The following is a 23094-nucleotide window of genomic DNA, read 5'->3' on the forward strand; positions in this document are numbered from 1 at the left end:
GAGAATTCATCAAACGAGAAACATCCTGAATAGAGGTTTGGCCCTGTTCCTCGTGAAGATATTATAAATAAGGGCTGCTGTTTTCCAAGAAAAGGAACTCAGTCTTTCATGAATTAACTATTTTAGGCAAGGCAACTGAAGAGGTAGTTACCTTAATCCAGGGTGATTCAAAATCTAAGTTGCCAAGTGTAAGGACTTACAAATTACAATGTCATCATATAACTTTTAGTTATCAAATGAGGAATAAATCAAAGGAGAAGCCGGAAACTAATTGGGATTGTTCTGGTGATGTCATTACATTAGGCTTTTACATATGTTTATGGACTTTTACAAAGTCCATACAAACTTTTTACAAAAGTTTATGGACTTTTATTTTTATTTATTCATCTTGACATAAGCATAGGCTAGTTATAACTATTTCACAGTTCTTAGGTTTACCTCTCGCAAATTCCTCTAAGAAACTCTAATTTTTGAATTAGTTTAACACACTTGCTCTCTAATAATTTAGTCCTGTAATGTCAGTAAAAATTGACCACATCCCCAATGTGCATATATTAAAAATGTATGTGTACTTCTGTGTTTATTATGTATACTATAAAACATATACAAAATAGGAAGTTTAAAAAGGTTAAAGATGAAACATTGACATTAAAAATTTTCTATCTAAGTGCAAAATAAGAACAAGGTAGCTACATATTCATCATTATTTTGGAAAGTCTTGGTTTAACAGTTTGTGATGTGGTGATTTGATTTTTCCTATATAATAGACTTTATTTTTTGGAATAGTTTATGTTTACAGAAAAATGGAGAAGCTAGTACAGAGTTTCTATATACTCTACACCCAATCTCCCCTGCTGGTAACATCTTACTTTAGTATGGTACATTTATTACAGTTAATGAATCAGTACAGATATGTTATTATCTTTTTAAAGATTTATTTATTTGAGAGAGAGAGCACAAAAGGGGTAATGGGAAGAGAGAGAGGGAGAGAATCTCAAGCAGACTCTGTGCTGAGTACAGGGCCTGACCTGGGGCTCAATCCCACAACCCTGAGATCATGAACTAAGCAAAAACCAAGAGTTGGACACTCAGCTGAGCCACCCAGTACATTATTATTAACTAAGGTGATAGTTTACTTAACTTTTTTTTAAGGAAGAATTTTTTTGTTTCAGGATCCCTACCAGGACACCACATTACATTTACTGTCAGTCCATCTCCTTGGGCTCCTCTTGACTGCATTAGTTTCTCAGACTCTTGGTGATTTTGAGGACCTTGACAGTTTTGAACAATACTGGTCAAGTATTTTGTAGGCTGCCCCTCTAATGGAATTTGTAATCTGTCCAGTTTTTCTCATGACTGGACTGGGGTTATGGGTTTTTGGAAGATCACAGAAGCACAGAGCCATTTTCATCAGATCCCATCTATCACGGTTCCAATCCACTGACATGATTTATTGCTGAGCCCAGGTTACATGGTGAGTTGTGACGCACAGAAGAGCATTCTTCCTCTAATAAGGTCCAGTACAGGCCAAAAGCTGTTTCTCAAAGGGAGAGTAACTTCCACAGAAGGTAGCAGTGCTTTAGTCCCAAATCCTAAGACTTGCCTTGTGATTCACTTATAAATGCTTGCCAAGGACTCCAAAGAGTGTCTCCATCTGCCACTCCAAGCTCCACTGGGTCTACTGGGTCCTGTGACCCAAATGGCAGAGCCACTTGCCCAATAGCCTGGACCCATGGCAGAGATTTCTCTTTTCTCACTAGGTGTTGGGCCTCTTCCTATAATAGTTACTTCCTTTAGTAACAACTTGTCCTTCACCTTTAAAGTGGTATCTTGATGAATCCCATACTACTGGACCCCTAGTAATTTCCCTGAGGAAGAAGGCCCTTGAGTCTTGGAGGATTTATTTTTCCATCCTCTGATATGCAAATATCTTACCAATATGTGTACAGTAATTGCTAAATCCTACCTACCAGTGCCAATCAGTATATCATCTTCAATGGAATGGACTAGTGTGATTTTCTGTGGAAGGGAAAGGAGGTCTTTGCAGACTAAATCATGACACAGGGCCAAAGAGTTGTTATATCTTGTGGTGGGACAGTGAAGGTGAATCGCTGGCCTTGTCAGTTGAAAGTTAATTCCTTCTGGTAGACTTTTTCAACAGGTATAAAGGGAAAAAGCATTTGCCATATCAACAGCTATATACCTAGTACTAGGAGAAGTGTTGATTTGTCCAGACAAGGAAACCACATGTGGAGTGGCAGTGTAACTAGAATCACCACATAATTCAATTTATGAAAATCCACTGTCATTCCCCGAGATCCATTTGTCTTGTGCACATGCCAAACAGGCAAGGTGAAAGGGATGTAGTAGCTACCACAACCTCTGCAACCTTCAAGTCTTTGGTGGTAGTGCTAATCCCTGCAATCCCTCCAAGAACGTGGCATTGCTTTTGGTTTACATTTTTACAGACAGAAAAAGTTCTAGTGTCTTCCATTTGGCCTCTTCTAAAATAACCACCTTCACTCTATAGCTCAGGGGACCAATGTGGGACCAATGTGGGAATTCTGCTAGTTGCTGAGCATGTTTATTTTAATTACACATTCTGGAATTGGGAAGTAACCACAGGTTGTGTTCAGAAACCCACCAGGCCTAATGTGAGATGAACCTGAGCTAGAACTCTTTTAATCACTTGACTTCCACAAGCCCCTACTCTGGTTCGTACACATAATGATATTGTGGGTTTCCTGAAGCAGTGTCAAGTTAGAGCCATTGTCTACTAATCTCCCAAAGTATGCTTATTTCCTTTCCCCCAGTGGGCAGTCACCCTGGTAGATGGGCATAGGACTCTTTGAGGAAGGCTGGGGACAAATTAATAATATACATTTTTAGCAAAAGAGCAATGTCCTTCCCCAAGAGGACTTGGCTTCCCCTTCATTCAAAGAGTTCTGAGTGTATAAACTGGTTCAAGTGTGGAAAATGACAGAGGGGCAGTGATGCTCTGTTCTGGTGGTGCACGTTAGGACTTCTGTTTGCTAAACCTAGAACTTTTCTGCTAATACCAAGTATGAATTCAGCAGATTGTCCACTTCTTTTTTTCCCTAGGGACATTAAGATCAACTGGCAATGTCATAGGTCTCTGCAAGTCAGACAATTCTGATTACTGCTTCAGTTCAGGTGTCCATTACAGCAAACACACCCATCTAGTTTTTGACAATTAAGTCCCTGCCATCCTAGGATCCCCTTATCCCCAGTGCATTTAGAAATCCCAGTTTGTGTAGTTTCCACTGTAAGATTTATCTGACTACAGAGAATGCAGATCTCTTCAAAGATGCTGGGGCTTCACTCATAGATTTACTTCCCAGAGTCACGGTGAAGGGTAATGTCCTTTGGACCCTCCTGGGGTGGGTGAGCAGGTCTTACATGATAAATGCACTCTAACATGTCAACTCCCTTTACCCCCAAGCCTTTGGATACCTTTCTTAATAGTATCCCAGGCAGTTCTGGAACTTCATTTAGTGTAGGCACTTTGGGGAGGATGGAAGTCAAGTGATCAGTAGAGTTTCGCTCAAGTCCTTCTCCTAGTGGGTCCAGGGGGTCTGTTAGCCCATTTTATAATTATGTTCCCAGATTTACATGCATAATAGAAAAAGACATACTCAGCAACCATTCAAACAAACTGTTAAACTTTTTTCTAACCGTTGGAAGTAACATTTTGTATCTAAAATATCTGCTTGGTGGGCCCTTATCAGTAAATTCAGCCTGATAGAATTTTGTAAGTCTTCATCTTGATCTGTTAGTTTCCTATAGCTGCTACAGCAAAGGACCACAAACTGAGGGCTTAAAGAAACAGAAATCTATTCTCTCACAGTTCTGGAGGACAGATGCCTGAAATCACGTTATTAGGAGGGCCACACTTCTTCTTTGGGATCATCTTTCTTTGCCCTTTTCTAGCTACTGATGGCGCATTTCTCTGTGTATTGTTACAACACTCTAATCTCTGTCTGTCTTCATATGTTCTTATTTCCTGTGACTATATATTTCTGCATCCTCTCCTATTATAAGGACACTAGTCATTTGATTTCTGGCCCACCCTAAGGCATTATGACCTCACCTTAACCTCATCTACAAAAACCCTATTTTCAAATAGGTCACACCGAGGTTCCAAGTGGACAAGAATTTTGGGAGACACTATTCAACCCACTATAATCCCACATCCTTAATAGCCACTGGGAATATAACTCCTGTATTCTTTTGCATGCTCTGAATATTTTTAGCATGTGTATTTTTCAAAATTAAAGGAAAAAACTCACTCCATTGTTCTTTGCCTCAAAATACAAATATTTTACCCCTATTTTTCCAGTTTTATTGAGAAATAACTGATACACATCACTGTATGAATTTAAGGTATGCAGCATGATGGTTTGATTTACATATATTGTGAAATGATTACCACAACTGGTTTAATTAACAACCATCATCTCATATAGATAAAACAAATTCTCTTGTTATTAGAATTCCTAGGATCTACTCTTAACAGCTTGGCTATGTATCATACAGCAGCGTTAGACACAGTCATCACACTGTACATTACATCCCTAGTATTATTTATCTTACAACCGGAAGTGTGTGTCTTTGGACCACTTTTCTCCAATATTCTTGGAGAAGAAGTATTCTTTCCATCCAATTTCTTCCTTTGATGCCCACTACTATCTAGTCTCCTCAAACTGGACTACCCGTCTTGCCCTTTCCCAATCTTTTCTCTAACAGAGTCATCTTGTCAAATAGTCGCCACCTTCCAACTTTTAGCGAAGATCAAGCAGCAGCTCCCTTCCCAGCCTAAGGAAGCTTTTCTCCACCTGGTCTCCAGCATCCTCCTTCCAGTAATACCCCTTGCACCCGCGACCGCTCCTCATCTTTCTCCCCAGAGATGAAACATTACGGTTTCTCCTGATCTCTGAGGTCTCTAAGCACCTTCCCTTTGCTCGTATTCCCCTGACATCAAATTTCCCTTCAAAGACTACGGCCCACGCTCTTAAGTGCGGAGCTTGCTCAACTGCACAGAACCAGTTCACCCTCCCGCCCTCACAAAGGGGAGGGACCTAACTCCCAGCCCTCGACAAGCCTGACCCCACAGCCGACACCAAAGCTCTCCGGGCTCCAGGGCGGGTCGTGACGGAGTTGTCACTCGGGGAAGGCCAGACAAGCCGCACATGTCTCAGTCTGCCCACATCCTTCGTTCTGTGGTTGAGGAAATCCCGCCCGGCTCTGAAGCCCAGACTGACACTGCAAGGTGCTCAAAAGCGCTGGCGCTCTTCACACCTTGGGCGGGCCTTCCTCCTCCTCACCGAGGATGAGATCCTTCGCTCGTCCAGCGTTTTCCCTCCCCCTCACCTCCCGGGCGGGCCGCAGCACCCAGGGAAAGCCAGACGCGCGGGGAACTCCAGCGAGGACCCGCTGTGTGGAGCATGCGCAGTGTCCGCACCACGCAGGCCGCCGTATTGGCCCGCGGCTCAGCTTGCGCAGCGGCTTGCGCAGGCGCCGCGACGAAGGGCTCCCCGCCCACCCCGTCCTAGCGGGCCACGCCCCCTCATCGCGGGTCAGAGGCCGCGGGGCGGGCGGGGGTGACGCGTGCGGAAGCGTCCTGCGCAGCCTCGGAAGCCGGCGGGCTGTAGAACGCCGGCGGCCACGGCCGGGCCCCCTAAAGGGAGGGGCCCCGGATCGCTCAGAGCGGCGGAACCGCTGTGGTGCCCCTGCCGCCGGCGGTCCCATGAGTCGGGGCACCATGCCTCAGCCCGGAGCGTGGCCGGGCGCGAGCCGTGCTGAGAAGCTGGTGCGGGAGGCGGGGGCCGCGTCTCCGGGCCCCACTAGAGCGGCGGCGCGGGAGGGCGGGAAGGCGGCGGCCGGCGGGCAGCCGCGGACCGCGGTGCGGTGCCCAGCCGAGCAGTGAGTCGCGGGGCGCGGCGGGGGCGGGCGGGGGCGGGCGGGGGCGCCAGGTTCGTTCCCCTTGGGGAGGCTGGGCGTGGGCTGGGCTGGGCTGGGGAGTAGCCGGCCGAGAGCCCTTCTCACCCTTGGTTCTGGGTAAGGTCGGCGACGGAGTGGAATTCAGACACTTGTGTCCAGTCTTCGTACAAAATGTTTTTCCGCAGGGCCCAGGGTCTCACAATTCTGGTCATCCAGTGCCCCTGTTTCTACATCTGCATAGCTCTAAAGTTAAAAGAAAGCTCCAGGAACTTGGGAAACAAACTGGAAAAGCGTACTGTTATAACTCAGTGAATCTTTCCTCCGACCTGGTTGGGGAAGTAAGCTTGCTTCTATCACAGCCAAAGGAAAACTGAGCCATGCGACAAGTTTGTTCTTGAAAGGCAAGTCGCCGCTTGGTGAGCGCTCCACCTGTTGAACAGACTTTGGTCGGAGTCTGACCCAATTCTCTTTTGCCCATTAACGGCTTAACTAGCTGTCCCCCTCCCCCTTTATTTTTAAATAGGAAAGGCAGCCTGGTTAGATCAGTTATTTAGTGAGTTGTGAGGAAGGCAGCACAAACCGGAGGCGTTTATATTTTTAGCAAGGATCTGGGAGTGAGGTGCAGGCAGAATATAGACTTGAAGACGAACTTTTTCTACACTCTCAGGTTCTAGGCGCATGCAAATGCCTTTGAATTCCAGAATTGATGAAAGCACTCAGATAACCATTCTGACAGCTTAATTGGCTGGAAAGTTGAATTGTAAGGTGTGTTCAAATGTGATTTCTCCACCCCCCCCCCCCCCCCCCGCGCTTTGGGCAAGGGGTCCTCGGTGGGCCTGCTGTGCAGCTCGTTTATTAAAATGACGTTGATGTGCACGGTTCTTGACCATGGCGTTGACCTTCTCATTTATTGAGCACCTAAGGCCTCTGGAATGGTATTATCCACACTTAGTGTGTTCATGGCTACTGGGAAAAGATTTGGAGTAGGCAGTCTCAAACTCCTACCTATTCAGGTAACCTAGGTGAGTGAGGCTGGCCAGGTGTGGACCATGGGTTTCCGGAGACTGTGTCCCTCACTGTTGGGGTCAGTCCAGGAGGTTCTTCCCTCTGCTTGCTGAATTTTCTGTATTTCAAGAGTCCAAATATCCTGAATTTTTAATGAAATATCCTGATTTTTAAAGACTAGCATTTTGTTCTTTAACTAAAACCGCTGTGCAGGCCCATGTGGGAGCTGATGTTGGTTTGCTCTTTGAGTTAGAAAACGACCTCAGACTCCTCAGAGGGTAAAATAGAATGGGCGGGGAGGGCGAGAGGGGGTGTCTTCTGCTTCTGCCCCTCCGCAGCCCGTGCTGGTTACTAACTGCTGCTGCCTTCCTCTTGCCCTGGTGGCCAGTGATGTAATTCCCTGGTTAGAGACCCTGCCCCTCAGAAGCTGCACCTTAGCCTTGAGTGGAGCATTCTAATGCCCCTTCTAGACGCAGAAACTTTGAATCCAGAACCATGTTTCTAAAAGTATGTATAGTTATTTGGCAAGTTTTTGGATGTGGTTTCCAGGGTCAGAACCTGAGGAAATAGGCCGTGGTGGGAAGGAGCACTCTTTCTCAATGAAAAGGTTTTGAGACACACCTCTTACCGCTGTCAGTAGATTTACAGACTTAGTCTGAAAGGAAACACAGGGGGGGGGAAAAAAAACAGCCTAGGTTTGTCATCTTACACAGGAGGAAACTGAGTGCTGGATTCCAGAGGTCCTTCTTGGCCAGGGAGACAGGGAGTAGGTTTCTGGGCCACGTTCCCTGATGCTTTGATGGGAACATACCCCCATCTTTTTCTGGCTTTCTCAGCAAAACCAGGCAGAGGAACATGATTTATGACTCTCCCCTTAACCTCATCTAGCTCATTTGAGAACGGGGGTTGGTTGGCATCCCCTGGACAAACCCTAAGGATGGCTCACAAGATGGCTTACGGTCTGTTTTGAAGAAGTCTTAGGTCACACCAGATTTGGTTGACTTTTCTTGGAGCTTCCTCACTGTTTCTGTGAGCACATCTGCTGTGCGCTATCCCCTGCTCACCCCACCCCTGCATTTGAAACTGAGGCTGTGTCCATTTCTTGCCCTTAGCTAAATAAGTTACCGTTTCTGAGGACCAAAATGGTCCCGAGACATGGTCGGTGGCCAGGCTAGACGAGCTCAGGGAACTGAGAAGCATGACTACTTCAAGGCCGGTCTTTGCCTGCCTGATGGTAGGACATGGTTTGAATCTAGGGTCCATAGGCTTGTTGTATGTGGTGGGGAGCATATGTCTGTGAACCCCTCTGAAATTGAAGGTGAAATTTGATGTGTATTTGTTTTTATGGGCTGAGGTTCTGATGGGAGCTATGGATTTTCAAAAGGGCTGTGCACAACGAGTTTTTAAACCATTGTTCTTGGATGTTGCTAATATGCTGTCGTGGGAGTGTGTTTTCCCACTCGCCTCACTCCTTAACTCCTGTGGGATATGTTTGATGGGGTATCAGCCATTCCCTCATTCTCTCTTGCCCCTTCTCCAACCTGGAAGTAAAGACTGTTTCAAATCTCATTGTTGAGGATATCTGGGTTGTCCCCAGATACCTCTGGAAGTCACGTGGAGTAGCACGAGCCAGTCATGGAAAGTCCATTTGCAGAAGGGGGTGGAATTTTGGCTTGGGTGCCGGTACTTTCCTGCATTTGATGTGTTGTTCACCCATCTCTACAACCGCGAAGTGGTGGAGAAAGGCTGGGTTGAGTGGTCTTTGCTTTTCCTGTACCTTTGTGGGAAGGTACATTGGTGTCACAGTGGTTGACACTGTCTTACCAGCACTGCCTGGGTGATGGGTCTTCTGTGATAGGCCAAGTTAAGCATGAACTGCAACGTTCAAGTTCAGAAAGCTGAACAAAGCCATACTTAGCTTTTTTAGACAACTAAGGGGAACTTAATGCAAATGTTCATAATGGTGAGAGAGTCCAATACTGTCTTGTTAGTTTTGCATGTGTGTTAGAATTGACTTTTTTCATATTACATGTTGTATCAGAAATTGAAAAATTGGCTCTACAGAAGTGTCTTGCTTCACTGAGCTCTGTGTTTTCAGTTGATAGCTTTTGTTCTTGGCAACAGTATAATTGTGTCTGTATGTAGTAAGCATTTTTAAGTTAAATTTTCAAACATTGTTACGCAGTTCTTCAAATAGAGCAAGAGAGATTATAATGTGGTCTGCAGAATCATATAATTTATTCAGTCACGTATATTGCCTCAATATTAAGATTATTTCATCTCTAGCTTAAAAGAAAACCAGAGCTTGAAAATACACACTTTAAAATAGCAGTGTGCTAAACTAAGAATTTTCTAAGTAGAACATATTGGATTTTGGTTTTAAAATTTAACTCAATTATGTAATTGAGCCTGACTCACATGCCATGGTCCACAAGAAATCAAGTCATATTTAAGACTTTGGCTTAATTTTCTAGCTATCTGTATGTTTTCTAGAAGGAAACCTTTTGCCGTGGTGATCATTTGAGTCTTTGGGTTTCAGTGGCCTGTTGAGTGCTAAACAGTAGACACTTCCCATCCCCTCCAAGTTGACATATAAACACAAAAGTTTACTAAATTTCTGAAGCTGGTCAGTATCAACGATTTTATCTTACAATGCATATCGTTTTTCTTTTCATTATTTCACTATCTTCCCTTCTCAAAACAAAAAATTCAAACCTCTAGTTTAAATATAATAAATGTACAACAAACAAATAATACATAAATATATAAATAAATATATATGTGTAATATATAAATATTTTGTTTTGTCATTTTCAGCCTTAATATTTTGATACTTAAACAGGTTAAAGCAATAGATTATTGAGTCAGCTATTTTCCTAAGTAAAATTATTATTTTTCTTGTTCTCACACACCTCTCTCTCTCTCTCTCTCTCTCTCTCTCCAGCTGGTTGTCCTTATGTGGGATGACTGTTTCATTTTGGCTCTTAAATATCTTCTTTTCTGACCGTAGTAATTGAATGTATTGCTTAAACTTAAAATTTGTTCTCTCTGCAAGAAATTACAGCTTTAGTATCATTTTTATGGTAGCCTTTAAAGGTCATATGACAGTTTCCTTAGTGGCCTTTTAAAGTTAGCAAATGTCCTTGGATATTGTCCTTGGTGGCCAGGGAAGTTAGCAAACATTCGTGCACAGGATCTGAATGAAATCTGGTTGTGGTTAAAGTGATTTGAATGCACTCGGGCCTCCCATTCACCCATTTCTGCTTTGCTGCTTTTGTATATCTCGAATCAGTGCTTTTTATTTCCAATAATCTTCCTTTCTACTTCGTCTTCCCTTCGCATTTAGTTCTCACGTTGATTTCTTTTCGTTCCATTCCTGCTGGCCTTCGTGGGAATTTATATGCGTACAAGAGAGGCTTGTTCAGAGAACTTCCTCTGGGCACTGGTGTTGCGCTCGCACTTGGGTTATTTTGCAGATTAAAAAGGAAGAGGACAGAGGTGGAGCCAAATGTGCCTGCAGCATAGCCACAGGATTCGCTTGAAGTATAGTTTTTAACAACACGTAGATTCATAGTCTCATAGAACTTAAGACCTGGAAGAGGAACCATGTAGATTGTATAGACCTTGTCTGCTCTTCTTACTTTGAAGATGAGAAAAACTAAGGCCAGGATTAGGGAAGTGGCTTGCCTAAATTCATGCTTCTGATGATGACATCAAGAAAGTGGTTCACTTCGATGCTTATTTTGTAGGATCAGAATTTCTCTCCTATTTGATAAAGCTAAGGAGGAGGCCAAAAGGTACAATGAAGTTATTAAAAGAAGAACTAACATATTTAGTCACTTTTTATTTTAGGCATTTGATGTATAGTCCCTGTGAATCTGGTTTTGGTTTGCTTTTACCTCTGGCATGACAGCATACATTTTACATGGAATCTCATGGGGGTCAGAGAACATGGAAAGTACCTTTTCCTAATACGTTCCCTCAGCCCCACAGTATTTTAAAAAAAATGGGCACACCCACACCCATATCATTACCTTTATTTAAAGAGAAAAAAAGGAGTAAGAAATGACCTTTGGGTGAATTATTTGTTAATACTGTGCACCAGTGGTGTAGTTTGAGAATGAGAACAGCTAACTTTTGGGAGAGCTAATATTTTACATGTGTTCTTTTTCACAACAGTCTTTTGAGGTGAGTTCTCTCACTGTCCTTTCTGTGGTGGTTAAATTTAAGTGGTTAAATTTAGGCTCCGAGAGGTATAGTTACTTCAGTTCCATGGCCACACACACAGGGCTAATGAGGGCTGGAGCGAGGAGTCGTTAAAACCTGACCTTGTAACTTTGGGGTCCCTGCTCTAGCTCCGGCACTCTGCAGCCGCGTCACCCAACCGCACGTGTCCTGATGTCGTAGGTAGTGAGTCATTCCGGCAGAGGGAATGGATTGAGCCAATGACAGGTGTAAAAGCATAGGGTAGTGTCGGTCAGGTGTTCGGACTGAAGGGGGGGATGTGTAGAGGAATCCTGGAATCCAGGCTAGCGTGGTGGGTCAGGTCCGCATGTAGCCGTCGCTGCTAATTTGAGAGCCAGTAAAGGGTTTCAGTGAGGTGGGGAAGGTGGGGATAGCAGATGGCTCTCAGTATCCCTTCATCTTTCTCTTACTCCTGCTGGCCTCTTCTTCCTCTTTCCCCCTGCTGTGCTGAGCCTTGTACCAGGAGCTGGGCTGTCGAGGGAATTGGGAATGGGAGTATCTCAGGTCGTTTGCTTAATTCCGTACTTGTTACTAATCTTACTAACTCCTTCCGTGTCTCCTTGCGCCTGGAGCCTCTGTCTGGTGTGCAGGGTGGGCTGTGCAGCCGTGGGGAGGAAGTATAGGGAATTGGGCATCTGATTACACTTTATGTGTACTTTGGCCAGTTTCCTCCTTTTCAGCTCTGGGGGGTCTCCTGTACCCTGAAAAATGCTTGGCACTGCCAGTTCCTGAGCCCCTCTAGGGTTTTCTGTAGGTTTACTGTCTTAACTGTCCAGCAGATGTTCCTCCACTGGCATGGAGGCCTTCCTGTCCTCGGTCATGTACTGTTTCTTTGTCCCTTTTTGGACTGTTTGGATCTTGTGGTTTTAGCAAGGATAGGGTTGGTATTTCTGTTTTTCCTCCTCGTCGGGTTGTGGATTCTCTTGAGGGGCAAAGCAGATGCCTTTTTTCAGTCCTTGTCTGGCAGCTAGGGGGCTTTTCTGTCCTTTTCTAGCGCACAGTGTATTTTTGTTCACTCACTAGATGAAACTAGAGACTTCAGGAACCTACCGTATAAGTACCAAGTCGACCAGGGTGGCAGCACTTCACGAATGTGGGAGAGAAGGGACGTGCTCCGAGGAGCGGGGCTGGCTGCTGTAATGGGGGCGGGGGGTGTCAGGGAGCAGGAAGAGCCTCAGGAGGGTTTTTGGCTTTGGGGACTTAAAATGATTGATGGTCTCCTATCCTTGTTTTTAAAGTAGTGATTGTAAAATTTGCTTGTGACCTAATAAAGGCCTTGGCCTGCATTCCTGTGTAAATACTTTTATTAGTGTTGTCTCCATTCTTGGAACTTCATAGCATCGTGACGAGGCTTCATTGATAAGACGCGTGCTAAGATGCTTACGAGTGTAGCTGAGCTCCCATTCATAGACGTTCCAGTTCAAGTGGCCTCAGAGCCGTGCAGCCAGTGGAGTGATGTGAAAGTGTCACTTTTAAATTAAGAAGCTCTGAAGTAGAATGATAGACGCATGAGCATCCAAGATTTAAGATCCATATTTTACCAGATCATCATCATGTAATATGAAAAAAGCTACACTTTTAGTGTCTGATAAATTTTTTAAGCAAGTGCCTATTGTAATGGGAGGGAAATGTCAGTGCAACACATTTTTGAAATGTCTGATTTGGTGTGATTTCAGTGAGGAGGACATGTATCGTGACGCGGAAGAAATAGAAAAGGAGAAAGAATTACTTACACATGAAAGAGGGTTATCAGGTATGTTTGGAATCATTTTATTCATCAAGTTCTTACTGTTTATAGTAGGAAATGCAGTAAGTCGATATAGCCATTTTCATAAAATGCTGGGATGTGCTTCCTAGGAAGCATTCTTCAGCGTATGGTCTTAGCTGCGTCGGATTGTTCATTTTGCTGAGGTTTGTTTGGGGAGTACTGTTTCTCAGGTTTTAAAATTGTAATGCAGATATTCTTCCAGTGTTCTTGACATTCACATCATTTTTGCCCCTGCGAGGATCTGTTCACTCTCTTGACGCCGCCCTCTAGTTCCGTGATTTCCGTCATATTCTTAGAGGGAGAGTTTGGAGTTGAAATGCACTTTCCATTTCAAGTGGAAGGACTTGTTGGGAAGCTGGCTCTGTGTGTCTTTGCACACAAATGCCCTTGTAAGAAAGAATGATCCTGGGATCAGTAGTGGGAGTTCTCTCTCGTTTCATGACCTTTTATCCGTGTTTCTGCTCAGTCACACCTGCTCTTCCCCGCCAGCCCCTCAGATCCCCGCACCCGTGGGCCCGTTGCTGCTAGGAGGAGGCAGGTCCCCTGGCCGCCTCCACTGCAGGCAGGGCTGGCTGGGCTGTCTGGGGAGAAGAGCTCCCCTCGCTTCCCTGGCTGGCTCGGGCTGGAGCCGAGGGGGGATGCTGCGCTTGGGGGATCTGCCATAAATGACTCACAAGTGACATTTTCTCTCACTACCTGTGTAACGTACATGTTCTGGTTCGTTCTGAGCACTAGCTTGGGTTTGGTTTACGGTTCACAAAAATATTGTGTGTGTGTAGTTAGGAACATATGATATAAAGTAGGCTTTTGGGTCATTTTGAGGTTTTTCTTGAGTCGTCCTCACAATGACTTGGCAGAACTCTTGACTGGGGTAGCCCCGTGGACCAGCTTCTCTGTAGTTGTCCCATCAGGAGTTTTCCCGGGCCACCTGTCCCGGTCCCCCATGGAACCGCAGAGGATGCTCCGTTTCTGCTGCCACCATCACACCCCTTTCGTGACGACCTTGGAGTCCTTGTTAGTCATAGCCCTAAGGAGACAGTGCTCCCTCTGTCGCTGTGTGTCCCAACGCCTTCGCAGGGACCTCTTGCTTTCTCTGTCACTCTGCAGGTGCTCTGCTGTGGTTCACCCTGTCCTCGGGGGAAGCCCTCCCTCCACAGGTGTTTCAGCGGCTGGGAGAGCTGTGTAATTTCCAGCTTTCGCCCAAGGTTGCACCTCAGCCCTTCTGGGGTCATTGCCCTTCCTGAAATAAGGTCCTTTCTGAAATAAGTGCTTCTACCAGGGGCTGTTCGTGGGAAGCTCTGTTTGCTTGCAAATTGAGTCTCAGCTTTCTTTTTTAAGAACTCCGGATGAGCAGGTTAATCAGCAGGTTAATCTTTCCGAAGATAAGGTAGTTGACAGTTCTGCAGTCAGACTGATCCTTCGTAGATAATGTGTCCGTTTTTTCTGTCTTCTCTGTCTTCAGTATTCTGCGGTTTTTTTCTGATGTCTGTTGAGTGTGGACTTTTAAAAGCCTACTGCTTGCGGTCTTCTTTTGGAATCCCTCCATGCCTAGTTTTCATTAGTTTGGGAGAATTCGCACCATTATCTTCTTTTCTTATTCTCCCTCCTTACTCGTTTCAGAACTCTGAGTAGATGTTTGCTCTCCTGCTTCAGTCATCTGAGGCTCTTCATGACATGCCCTTTCATAGATACATATTTTTAAATTATTTATTAGGGGAGCGTGCGTGGCTCTGTGGGTTGAGCCTCTGCCTTCCGCTCGGGTCGTGATCTCAGGGTCCTGGGATTGAGCCCCGCATCTGGCTCTCTGCTTGGTGGGGAGCCTGCTTCCCTTCCTCTCTCTATGCTAGCCTCTCTGCCTGCTTGTGTTCTCTCTTTCTTTGTCAAATAAATAAATAAAATCTTTTAAAAAATTATTTATTTATTTGACAGAGAGAGAGAGACACAGTGAGGGAGGGAACACAGGCAGGGGGAGTGGGAGAGGGAGAAGCAGGCTCCCTGCCAAGCAGGGAACCCAGTGTAGGGCTTGACCCCCCAACCCTGGGATCACGACCTGAGCCGAAGGCAGATGCTTAACGACTGAGCCACCCAGGCTCCCCTATAGATATTTTTTATTGTGTAGCCTCTGTTCCATTCTGGGTAGTTTCTTCAGATCTATTCTCTCTTTTTTTTTTTTTTCATTTTTGGAGATGTTCTGGGGGCGCCTGGCTGGCTCAGTCAGAGGAGCTTGTGGCTTTTGATCTCAGGGTCATAGGTTCGAGCCCCACATTGGGTGTAGAGATTACGTAAAGTCTTAAAAAAAGAAAAAAAAAAGAAAAGAGAAGTGCTGTTTTCTCCAGATTTGCCTGGCTCTCTTTTTCATAGTTTATTGCTCTTTGCTCATGTTTCTTACTCCTTTTATTTCTTTAAATATTTAAGACCTACTCCTCTGGGTCTCATAGTTTCATTTGCTGAAAATCTTGGCAGGTCTAATTATGCCGGTTGCTGTTTTTGCTTACTTTTCGTTTTTCAAAGTTTGAATTGAAAGCTCAGCTTTTGCGTATATGCGGAGGGCTTGTGCAGTCTGGCCTGAGTGGGAGGGTTCAGCCTTTTCCTGTTAGGCACCCACCATGTCACCTACCCTGGGCCACATTATGTCAGTTTCTAAAATTGAGTTTCCAGGGTCTTGTGGCTAGTCTGAATTCCCGTCCTGACCCTGTATGAGAGCCAGCCTGTGGTTATGAATTCTCAGGGAGACTTCCTCTTTCCCAGGCCAAGGCAGAAAGTTTTCTTATGCTCTCCGTTAGTAAAAAAACAAAAACAAACAAACAAAAAACAACAAACACTCTTCGCTAACAAAGATGTCCCAGGGTCAGCGAAACTATGGCTGCCTGGCCAAATTTGATGAGCCACCTGGTTTTAAAATAAAGTTTTATTATAACTTCTTTTTTACCTGTTGTCTGTGGTAGCTTTCACACGTGGTAAAGTTGACTAGTTGTGACAGAAACCTTAATGGCCCTCAGAATCTGTGTTATTTACTCTCTGGCCCATTACAGGAAAAGTACGATTCTCGCCCTGGTCCACCCTCTGACCCCGAGTTCTGGCTTTCTGAAGTTCAGTTTTAAGTTCCCATCTTTCCAGGTTCTGAATCCTTGTCTTTGTCACCATACAGTGGTTAAGGACCAGACCTCCTGGTTATTTGAGCTCCTGATCACCCCTCTGGTTTTTAGCTTCTCTTTTGGGTTTGTTTTGGTTTGTTTTGGTTTTGGAGGTTTTTTTTTTTTTTTTGACATTTTTAATGTTCTTTCTTAGAAATAGTAACAGTCTGTGTAGTTTGCATTTAAACGGACGGTCATATACTGTGACTGTCCTATAGTCTAAGCTGTTTGAGGTCAGGCGCTGCCTGTCCTTTGCCTCCATATTCTATCCTGAAGGAGGGCATGCAGGGGCTGTTGGAGCCCTTCTCCCAAAGAACAGCAGCAGGACGGGATTTGAAGTATCATTTTGGTGCCTCAGCTGTGTGGACATGCCGTTTCCCACCCCACTGCCTCCTGCAGGCCTCTCATCAGCAGGGCTTATGGCTTGTGGCTTGGCCTCCTAAGCCGGTGAGGTCCCCTGCCTCCTCCTCTCAGTTTTGAGCCGGTGGACCTGCCCACCGTGCCCACGGGCCAGGGCTTACCTTCGTGTGGGCAGGAATGAGGACTGCAGGCCAGGAGAGCCCGAAGGCTGGACTTCGCGCTCGTGAGGTCCTTCTTGGGCTGGAAATGTGCTTTCTGTTCAGGCTCATAACGCCTCCTGGTGGGAAAACATGGCCCAAATGGTGGCCTCAGTTCTGGATGTTTGCGCTTCCTCCTACTTTGTGGGGAGGTGAGTGAGAAGGCAGATGCAGGGAATTCTTCCTTCCACTGAGTAGACCCTAAAAAAATGTTTCTTGAATCTAAACACTGATGGGTCTGTATTTAGGATCGGCTGTGTGGCTCTGGTATTTCTGGTCTCTGCATAGTGTGCTTCAAGGGTGTGTGTCCCTTGTCTGCCAGTCCTAACTTACGCCGGCAGAATTGTCTATAACCTGTGAGGAGGACTCCATGCTCCTCACTCATCCCTGCCTCCATCACACCCTGGCTTGTCGGTGCCCGTGGTCTTTTCCTTCTTCAGCCGCCTCCCAGTCTGTCCAGGACAGGATCTGGGTCTTCACTGCCTTGGTAACCCTGGTTTCTAGCTTAGTGCCTGGCGCATGGTAGACATTCAGTAAATATGTGTCGTTAATTTATGTCTTTCCTCAGGAGTAAGTATGTTGTAAGATACTTCTGTCTTTGTATCTTAATTTCCTTGCCAACATTTACTTCTTCAATAATTTAAAAAGGAAGTCAAGCTATGCCTGAGAATTACTTCACTTTTTTCCTAAAACACACATACCCGTGTGTGTGCGTGCATGTATACCACAAAGTCAGCCCCCGAACCTTGTATGTTAAACAAGGAGAATCTAAAGCCCATTTTTTTTATTACGTGATTTTTCTGATTGCAAGTTGGATTGTAAATGTCTTACAAGAGTCAAGTGAAGTCTGTAGCTCAGCTGACATTTAGAGCTTCATTAGTTTCTGGCTTATTAATAGTTTGTAGTCTCTTGGGATGAGGGCAGAGTATAAATAAATAAATACACATTTTTTAGTAAGGTTTATCTCTTTGTATAGTGGATATAAAAAACTAAGTAACAATCAGTAGGTGTATTTTTTCATAGCTTAGACTCCTGCACGGTGGGTGTGAGTGGAATGGTACTCACGTCGTGTCAGTGACGCTCCGAGCGCTAAGGACACAGCTGAGACACAGAATAAACCCTTGGCCTCAGAGGAACTCGTGCTGTGCTGTGTCTGTGGATGTGGGTGGGAGGGGAGTTTAGGGAGAAGTGGAGAAAAAGAAACATGTGAGGTGTCGATCAGTGCGTAGAAGAGAAACAAAACCGTGTAAGGGGACCAGAGTGAAGGTGTGTATGTGTGACGTGATCTGTGGGTTTTGGGTGACGTTAGAGCGGAGACCTGTAGGGAGTGCCGGAGCCCCGCAGTAGGTGGGAGAGGTCCAGGGGAGGCCACAGGTCGGGCCGGAGCAGTCAGTGAGGAACGGCAGGAGCCAAGGCCAGAGAGGCAGTGGCGGGGGGACGCCGGACAGGGGGCCCCTGTAGGAAGAGGACATCGATGCCAGTCCCGTGGGAGGCTCTGGAGCTCTCAGAACCCAGGAGTGGTGGCAGTCTGCTTAGTTTGCATTTAAACGGAGGTCTAATGCAGTTGTCTGAAGTCTTAAACGCATCGCTCTGGCTGCTGTGTGGAGAAGGTGTGGTGGCACGGGAGACCCACTGGAAGAGCTCCGGGGAGTGAGGGGATGGTGGTAGTGGCGGGATTCTGGATCTGTTTGGAATGAAGGTAGAGGTAGAGTAAGCTGAGTAAAGCAGTGCTGCTATTCTGATGGTGCTTTGTTCTGTTACTCACCCAACCCCCTTTTGATTCTTCTGCAGAAGCCAGGTTGAGTGTAGCTCCTGAAATGGACATCATGGACTACTGCAAAAAGGAATGGCGGGGAAGTACACAGAAAGCCACATGTATGAAGAAGGTATGATGTCCAGATACACCAGGTTTCAAGTCTTTGAAGTAGTCTGTCATAAGTGATTACATAGTATGTCCTTTTATACTTTTAGATGTGGTTATAACAACTGTTCTTAGACTAGGTAAATATTGGTGTTCTAATTCTAGAGAGGAGGAAACAGACTCCGAAGGTAAGGAGCTTGTTTTGAGTCACAGTGTTAATATAGGGCCAGCTTTAGCTGTTCAGTAATTCCTTTTCTTTGAAAAATACGATGCTGTGCTGTTCAGAGTTGGGCCAGTCATTGGTTGTCCTCTTGCGGTCATTTGGGAATCTCCTTCTGGCCTTTTGTGTTAAAAGCTTTAGGGATGGGACCAGCAGATGCTATCCCAACTGCTGTCCCTACCTGCATCTGGTCTCCTGCCCTCCTGTCCGAGCGGCCTGGGCTCTCCCACACTCCCTGTGCCCAGGGATCTGAAACTACTTCCTTTGTTTAAGGTGTCCCTAGAGTTCCCCCTCCTGGTCCCATCACGTGATTGATGACTCTTAGGGAGGGACTCCCGTGACCTGGTCCCGCTGTGGCTGGGCTGGCCATTGTTCAGCCGGGCCCCCTCTCGCTACATGCTGGTGGAGCCCATAACCCTCTTGGTTCTGCCCTCGACGGACCCTGAAGCCAACATTCCTTAGTGAGTGGAACGATGTGAAATTGCTACTCTCTGAACATTTCTGAACTACAAAAATGGCAGTTTCGACCTAAAACGTCCACCACCTCTTAGAACCTCTGGGTTTATCCTTTGCTCATTTTTCTTTTGGGACTATTTACATTATGAATTTGAATGTACTTCTTTTATATTAGAGATACTGACCTGTCATATTTGATAGGAATATCTGTTTTGTTGTTTACATCTATATTGTTCAGGATTTAAAATTTTTAAATATTTGTATATATCTGTGCTTTTCCTCAGAGCTGTTTTTATAAAAAACAGTATGCCCCTTTCACGTGCACCGCAGCGCTCCTGCCTGCCCTGAAATGGGCCAGCCTTCTGAACATAGTGGCTACTGCAGTCTACTGAGTCTACTGAGAGTCTACTGAGAGCCCGTGCTAGCTTTGCTCCCTGCCGGGTGTGAGCTGTGGGCTAGCTGTGTCTCGGGCACTCAGTAGGGAGCTCAGTCATGAAGTGCCTGGGAGGATGAATGTTTACACTTGTGAGGCCGCCTGCTGAATGCATAAATTCTGGCCACTTACAGGTTTTCCAGACTTGAGCCCTGTATCAAACTAGATAACCAGGAGGCTGGATAACTAACATATGTTTTCTCATCTTTTCCAGAAATGCTTTCCCTGACTTCCGGTTTTATTTTATGATCTCAGCCTCTTTAAGGATCTAACAGTTGGCACCTCAGGGTCCATAACTCGAAAGTATCTCTGAAGTTATCTACATCGTCCATATTTTGGAACTCATGCTAAAACCCTTTCTCTGTGATTTTAGTTTGAGGGAACGGTTTGACCATATCGTCGGACTGTTCCAGTGACCAAATAGTTAAAGGCACATCAGTTGGACCAGGGTCACTTTGGGATCCGTGGCAGTAATTAGAGCATCTCAGGGGCCTCAGTTTGGATCTCAAGTTCTTTTTTTGTCCTTATTTGTCTTACAGTTAATTTTGTTTTGGATATTCTTTTGGAAATAAGTTTGTATAAACCCAAATTTAATTTTTAAAGTGTGATTGGCCTCTGAAATAGCACGAGTGATTTATGCATTTGGAATATGCAGTTCCGGTTGGGTCAGCCGTCTCGAGTATTCCCAGGGTGACCAGGAGTCCGCCCAAGGGCAAAGGTGTGTCACCGGCCCTTAGTATGTTGTAGCGATTGGAGCGCTGAATGAAAACTCGACTCACACCCACTGAGGTCATCCTATGACTCGAACCTCGAGAACAGCTAATAATGAGGGCCCAGTGCTTGGGCAGAGTCTGCATGGCGCCCACCCCACAACGAGGGTGATGCTCCTTCCTTTGTGTAAGTGCAGGGTAGAAAGCAGAGTCTCAGGTGACGGTCACGGCAGAGCAGGAGGAGCAGAAGGGCCCCCCAGAACGAGGCTAGTGCAGTGCAGAAGGTAGCAGGTTGATCCTGATGCGCGAGCATAATCCCGCCAGAGAAACCCAGTTGTCCCGTGCCCGTGGCCCATTGTATGGTGGCTGTTTTCGGAGGATGCTTCACAGTGGTCCGTTTGGATGGCTGTTCTGAGTGACAGCGTGTATGTCACTCAGCATTTTCATGTCCTTGTTTTGCTTCCAGACCAAATGACACTTAAATCCACTTTGTAAAGAGTCTGATAGAATTATCCAGACATCTCCTAGCATGTGGACTGTTTTTACTATACCATGGAAACTTGGGATTTTTAAAAAAATTTTTTAAAATACAGAGGTATAAACTTAGTACTTCTCTCTGTTCTTTCCCATCTCTTCATTAGAGTTAGGGTCACTTTTAATGCAGATTAACCCCCTCAGGATGTTGGTTATCAATAAGTGAATATTATAACAGTTGTTTAGAGAGGGACGTGTAACTCCTGACCTCGGGGTTGGCAGTGTTTTCATAATATTTGATATATTTTATCAAATGATAATTTGTAATTATTGGTCTTGATTATTAATGTTTATTAATCTTGATTATTAATAATCATTAATAGATGATGTATTTATGTGTTCCTGTGTGTTGTATCTGTTACATATGCTGATGTTTTGTACAGTATTAACATTTGTTAATTTCTTTAGACTAGTAAAGAAAGGAGTTAGAATGGCTTAGGTGAGGGACTCAGCCAGCCTTGTTTTCATCCTTCCGGTGATCAGAGGCACGTTTTTTCCCTTAGGAGTAAAGCTTTCTGTACGGTCTGAAGTCAATAATGACCATTTTGAATTCTTTGATGATTTTACTCAGGGCTACGAGGAAGTGTCTCAGAAGTTCACCTCCATCAGGCGCGTCCGCGGGGATAATTACTGCGCGCTGAGGGCCACGCTGTTTCAGGCGATGAGCCAGCCGGCGGCACTGCCCCCCTGGCTGCTGGACCCGGAGCTCACGCTGGTACGCTGCTGCTGCAGGTTTGAGTCCACCGTGTTTCCGATCGCTTTTGTGAGAAAGCTCCCTTCCCAGCCAGGCCGGGTGCCGGGGCTGTCCGCAGTGATGTCAGCATGCGGCTTGATTGGTGTTGGGTGGCGGAGATGATTTTGCATAATAAAGTGACCAAGAATGATTGCAGTATCCCAGAAGAGAAACGTGGTAAAATGTGTTTGAACGGTGCTGCCGAATTCCAGAGCTGGTGTTCGTGGTCTGTAAAAAGCACTTCAGTGCTGCTGTGTGCAGTAAGTGCACCGGACGCTGTTCACCTGAGAGCCTGGCGGGGTTTTTTTTTTTTAAATTTTATTTATTTTTTTAAAGATTTATTTATTAGACAGAGATCACAAGTAGGTAGAGAGGCAGGCAGAGAGAGAGGAGGAAGCAGGCTCCCTGCTGAGCAGAGAGCCCGATGCGGGGCTTGATCCCAAGATCCTGAGATCGTGACCTGAGCCGAAGGCAGAGGCTTAACCCACTGAGCCACCCAGGTGCCCCTGGCAGGGTTTTAGAATGCGCGTTCTGTGGTTTCCGCTCCAGTTCACGAAATGAGCACCTTCTGTATTGTGCTAAGAGGATCAGTGTAGGGGGTGGCGCGTGTCACCCCGGGAGGGGCTTCCTGGGGGGTGAGGGTCATGGGATGTGTCCCGTGCCTGGCCTTAGTTTTAAATCGGCAGTGTGGTAGTGGCGCCCTAGGGTGTCGTGTCAGTGTGACTTGTGTCTATGACCTATGTCAGATGAAGTCACAGGATACGTTGGCTGATATCTCTAAGAGTGTCTGGTGGGCAGAATGGATAGTAAGATGTTCATCAGCAGGAAATTGGAAGCGCCGTGCTTAAACACATGCGTGCGCACACACACACACACACACACACACACACCACAGACATTAACAAAACCCAAGAGTCCTCACAGTGGGAGATCTGCCTTAACGGCAGCTTACAAAGGTCATCAGGATGAATTGATTGGCCTCTCACAGAGGTCAGCAGGGTGGATGGATGGCAAGCTCAGTCCGAGCCCACATGGCACGTGGCTGGCAGTGAGAATGAAGCCTTGTCTTGAACACTTCTAAACCACAGGCAGTGACCGACTCATCTTGAACTGGGCTGGTTAGATCCCACCTTGAGGGTTTGTGCCCATGTCCTCTGTACAGATGGGAGTGTGACCAAGATGATTCCTCTTGTTCAGGAACTGTTGAAGGAGCCGGGGTATTTGCCTGGAATCAAGATGCTTTTAGAGGAAGCTGGTTGTCCTCTAAGCTTGAGATTAGGTACACGAGAGGTCACAGGGCCTGAAGGGCACAGGCCGTGGAGGCCTTTGCACTCTTGTTCTCGTTCTGGCCCTTCCGCCGGTCTTCCCTTGGAAAGCCCAACTCCGACGGGCCTGAGCGTGTGCGTGATGGCGCAGCGGGACTGGCAGAACCAGGCGTGCAGACGGAGGGAGGGTGGTTAATGGAGGCTGCAGTGTG

The 23094-nt window shown here is 45.9% G+C and overlaps 1 protein-coding gene across 1 annotated transcript in view; it reads left to right on the top strand.

Moving 5' to 3' along the window:
* Window positions 1–5628: 5628 nt before the first annotated feature.
* The window catches only part of OTULIN (OTU deubiquitinase with linear linkage specificity), a 28413-nt gene continuing 10947 nt past the window's right edge, over window positions 5629–23094 (top strand). Inside the window, exons 1-4 of the mRNA XM_047730635.1 lie at window positions 5629–5943; window positions 12888–12964; window positions 18462–18556; window positions 21456–21599. Coding sequence (XP_047586591.1) covers window positions 5768–5943; window positions 12888–12964; window positions 18462–18556; window positions 21456–21599 — 492 coding nt within the window. The 5' untranslated portion in view covers window positions 5629–5767. The remainder of the gene's footprint in view (window positions 5944–12887; window positions 12965–18461; window positions 18557–21455; window positions 21600–23094) is intronic.

This window comes from Lutra lutra, chromosome 5, assembly GCF_902655055.1.
Source record: "Lutra lutra chromosome 5, mLutLut1.2, whole genome shotgun sequence".
NCBI classification, from domain to species: Eukaryota; Metazoa; Chordata; class Mammalia; order Carnivora; family Mustelidae; genus Lutra; species Lutra lutra.